This window comes from Echiichthys vipera (assembly GCF_963691815.1).
Source record: "Echiichthys vipera genome assembly, chromosome: 7".
Lineage (NCBI taxonomy): Eukaryota > Metazoa > Chordata > Actinopteri > Perciformes > Trachinidae > Echiichthys > Echiichthys vipera.
Window position 1 is genome coordinate 1585779 of NC_139832.1, and position 3961 is coordinate 1589739.

Consider the following 3961-nt stretch of genomic DNA (forward strand, 5'->3'; position numbering starts at 1 on the left):
ACTGGGACCCGGGGGCCTCAGTCCCGAAACGATTTTACACGACTCATAAAGCCGGGCTGGCGGTCAGGGGCCACGCCAACGCCACCGCCGCCTGTGCCGCTCAGCCATCTGGAAACGCCATCAGCGCCACCGTCCCTCTGCCGCAGCATTAATCTCGCCAATTTTCCGGAACTCAGGGGGGAGAAATGTACACCCTGAGCGGCTTTAGGCCAGAGTCGAGGGGGCCGAGGCTCCGGGGTCTAACCTCTCCCTCCCTCTGCAGCCTCGTGGTATCTGAACGCCTCACGCCACGGCCCGAATGAAGATCTCCGTTCCAAGAAGAGATCTCTGTCATTTAGAGGAAAAAAAACGCACCTGCTCTGACAGAGTGAGGGATGGGACGTTCCTGGAGGGACCCGAGGAGTAAAAGGAGAACGCTGTTACAGACTGAAGCTTCTCTGTCTCACAGATAAAGTTCAGGTCGTAAATTTACCCTCAAAATGGAGCCACAAATCAAGGGTCGGTACGGGATCATCTGAAACCCCCCCCCCCTGTAGGACCCCGCCGTGCTGAAGCGCCACACGCTGCTGACCCTGACCTCCCACTGACTGATACTGAGGACGCTGCCTCCAGAGCTGCACCGTTTACACACGTGTGCTTCTGCTACAGGAGGAAATATCTGTAAGAAACACAAAACAGTCTTAAAATATACGCTGCAGTGTTAAACCTACAACATGATACACGTTACTGTTGCATCCTTTTTGTCTGGATGCCTGGAAACTTGTCATGTGTCCCATTTGGTCTAGCGGTTAAGATTCCTGGTTCTCACCCGGGTTCAACTTCTGGTATGGGAATGAGTTTTGGGGACCAAAGCGTGGCTGTTGTATGTGTGGGTGGTACAGAGCACTGTTTCTCAAATGGGGGTTCTTTGGAAGGGAATGTACCTATAGGGGGCCCTTTGAATGTTCTCATTAGTCCAGGTCATCGTTAGCCCCAAAGAAATGTCAGTCAAAAGCAACTGAACACCAGTCCCAGCCTGGTCCTGGTCCTGGTCCAGTCCCAGCCCGGTCAGATGCGTACATGAGCTGATGAAGCCTCTTGGATGAGAGGTGAATCCTCTTAATAATACATTTTATTTATAGGCGGGAGGAGATAGAAGGAGGGACCATGCACGGACATTTCAAACAATGGCGGCGAAAGGTTCACGTTGGTGTGATGCGGAGGTGGAGTGTTTACTGCAGATTTGGTCGATGAAAAGATTCAAAAACAGTCGACAAGACGCACAAAAACTCAGAGGTCTACGGAAAGATCTGGAAACAAAGCCACGCATCGCCATGGCGTCATCAATGCGTGTGACGTGTTACGGCGTGATGACGTATAGGCAGCAAGAAGCATTCTCCGAGGCCCAGGTAGTGTGAGTACAAACGGGCCTGGAGGGGGGGACAAGGACCCTAAAGCACGGGGCACGGGACGGAGGCACAGTGGGAGGGCTCCCTAATTTGCTGTATTTATTTCTTCTTTAGCGGAGGTTTTGTTGCGTCCGTGAGTCGTGTTCTAGCGGTTCTTCTCATGTTTTTATCGGGGGACACATGCTCTAAACATGGCGGCGCCCCCTGTGGATGTCTCACAGCGGTTCCCTGTGTCTTCATCTTCTTTAGACAACATTCTGGTTTTCACAGAGTGGCGTCAGTGACTGCGTTCACTGCAGTAGATCTGACTGCAGAACAGAAAGAATCAACGGGCTGGGGTGCAACAGAAGCATCTACCTGGATGTCCTTTCCGCAGTAGGTGCCCCCTCTCTCAGCCAGGTAGCCCAGCATGGCCTCGGCCTCCTCCTCCTGCTTCAGCGCCTCCTGGTGGAAGAAAGAAGCGACGCGGGGCAGAGCGACGTCGTCCTGCTCAAACACATGGGTCTGCAGGGGAAGAGAGAAGACACAGGGGCTTGGTCACGGGGGATCAGTCACGGGTACTTGGTCACGGGGTCTCGGTCACCGCGGCGTTACCTCATTCAGAGAGAGAGGGGGGAGACAGACATTTACTGACCTGAATAACTTCCAGAATATGACTTTAAAAATGACGCTCGGTTCAAGAAAACTGTCGAAAGTTCACTGCTTTGGAAGCCGACTTGTCGTTGTTAGGTTCATTCTTGTATTTTGGGTTTCTAAGGGCGCACTCACACTGTCCTTCCACACCGGGCCAAAACAGGTTTTTCGGCTAAAGCCTAGTGCCTTTGACCAGTGTGAGTGCAACCGTACCACGTCTAGGAGCGGCACGCTTGCCGTCCACGGCCCGTTTGGGAGAGGTGGGCTTTAGTAAAGCACGTTTGCACGTGTACGAGCACGAGCGTGCGCACGTGTACGAGCACGAGGCCTACGGCGATTCTGAGGTCATTTCCTGTGCGCCTGTTGGGACGTAGAAAAAAGAAGGAGGGACCATGCGCGGACATTTCAAACAATGGCGGTGAAAGGTTCACGTTGGTGTGATGCGGAGGTGGAGTGTTTACTGCAGATTTGGTCGATGAAAAGATTCAAAAACAGTCGACAAGACGCACAAAAACTCCGAGGTCTACGGAAAGATCTGGAAACAAAGCCACGCATCGCCATGACGTCATCAATGCGTGTGACGTGTTACGGCGTGATGACGTATAGGCAGCAAGAAGCATTCTCCGAGGCCCAGGTAGTGTGAGTACAAACGGGCCTGGAGGGGGGACAAGGACCCTAAAGCACGGGGTAAGGTACGGACGGACAGTGGGAGGGCGCCCTAATAGAACATGTTTAAATGCTTTAATGTTCAAAACATATGATTTTTCTCAACACTGTCTGAATACAACTTTAAATCAGATTTTACTTGTTAAGAAATTACATTTTTGCAGCGTTTTACGTCATGACTGAGGTGAGACAGGTGTGGGCGTGGTTTCTCAGATGACATCACTGCTTAGTTTGTTTTATCATTTTTAAACCTTAATTTTTCAGACTTGGTGACATTATTATTCATCAGATTTCACCTATTCGGATTAATAACACTTCTCTTTTTATATCAGATCCCACTTTGGTTTGCTCTACACGGACTTTAAGGTTGTGCAAAAAGAATAAAAACAAAAGTCCCATTTTTCCCTCTGAGGTTTGAAACACAAGTGTAAAGTTGCACAAAAGTTCTGAGGACTTGAGTAAATGTGCAGCAGCTCAAGTGTCCTCCATGCTGGATGTGAGTGTGTCCTACCAGAGCCTGCAGCCGGTACACGCCGTCCCACAGCAGGCTGCTCACCCCGCACAGAGCCTCCTCCACGGCGGCCTGCAGGTTGTGCGCGGCCCGGCTGCCCGCGGAGCTCCGGTGCGCTGCGCACAGCGGCAGGCTGCTCTTGAACCTCTTTCCCGCGGGCTCAGCCATGATCCCCGCCCGGTTACCGCGCTGCACAGCCCGGACACTCCTCCCGACACAACACCCGCTGCAGAGGAGACTCCTGCAGGGAACACACCGCCCGAGGAGCGCGTCTCCTTCAGCCCTGATCAGCCGGCCGCGGGATAAATTTAGCCCGCAGAGATCAAGTGTTTCCCGGTCAGCTGCTCAAGTTCATCCGGTGTGTTTCCAGTCCGGTTACATAACAGATGAAGATGGAAACACATGAGGCATTTATTCATCTTTCTCTTTAACTTCATGAGTCACTTTCTTCCTCTTCTCCTCTTCATCAGAGGATTTAATGAAAGAATTAAAGTGTCAAAGTAAAAGCTCCTGTTCTAACATTAATATGACGCATCCATGTTCGAGCAGCAGGTTTCTGTTTCAGTGACTTATGGTTATTATTTATTATTACACTTATCAGCTGCTTTAGTTCTGTGGCATGTTTCTCCCACATAATTCTCACCTGTTGGTCTTAATGTAACTGCTGATGTATTATTCCAGATAGATGATGATGATGTGAGCAGAGTCCTGATGTGCTCCTTCGACCAATACTGTCATTTATTCAAATTATTATATGTCATAT

The 3961-nt window shown here is 50.7% G+C and overlaps 1 protein-coding gene across 1 annotated transcript; it reads right to left on the reverse strand.

Annotated features, from left to right (window-relative positions):
- Nucleotides 1–1678: 1678 nt before the first annotated feature.
- LOC310949032 (ferritin heavy chain B) lies at nucleotides 1679–3476 on the reverse strand (the record flags this gene model as incomplete). Its single annotated transcript, XM_083916363.1, has 3 exons — nucleotides 3199–3476; nucleotides 1746–1892; nucleotides 1679–1696 (listed from the first exon to the last, which is right to left on the reverse strand). Exons 1-3 carry the CDS (start codon nucleotides 3364–3366, stop codon nucleotides 1679–1681), a joined length of 333 nt encoding a protein of 110 aa, XP_083772489.1. The 5' UTR covers nucleotides 3367–3476.
- Nucleotides 3477–3961: the final 485 nt, after the last annotated feature.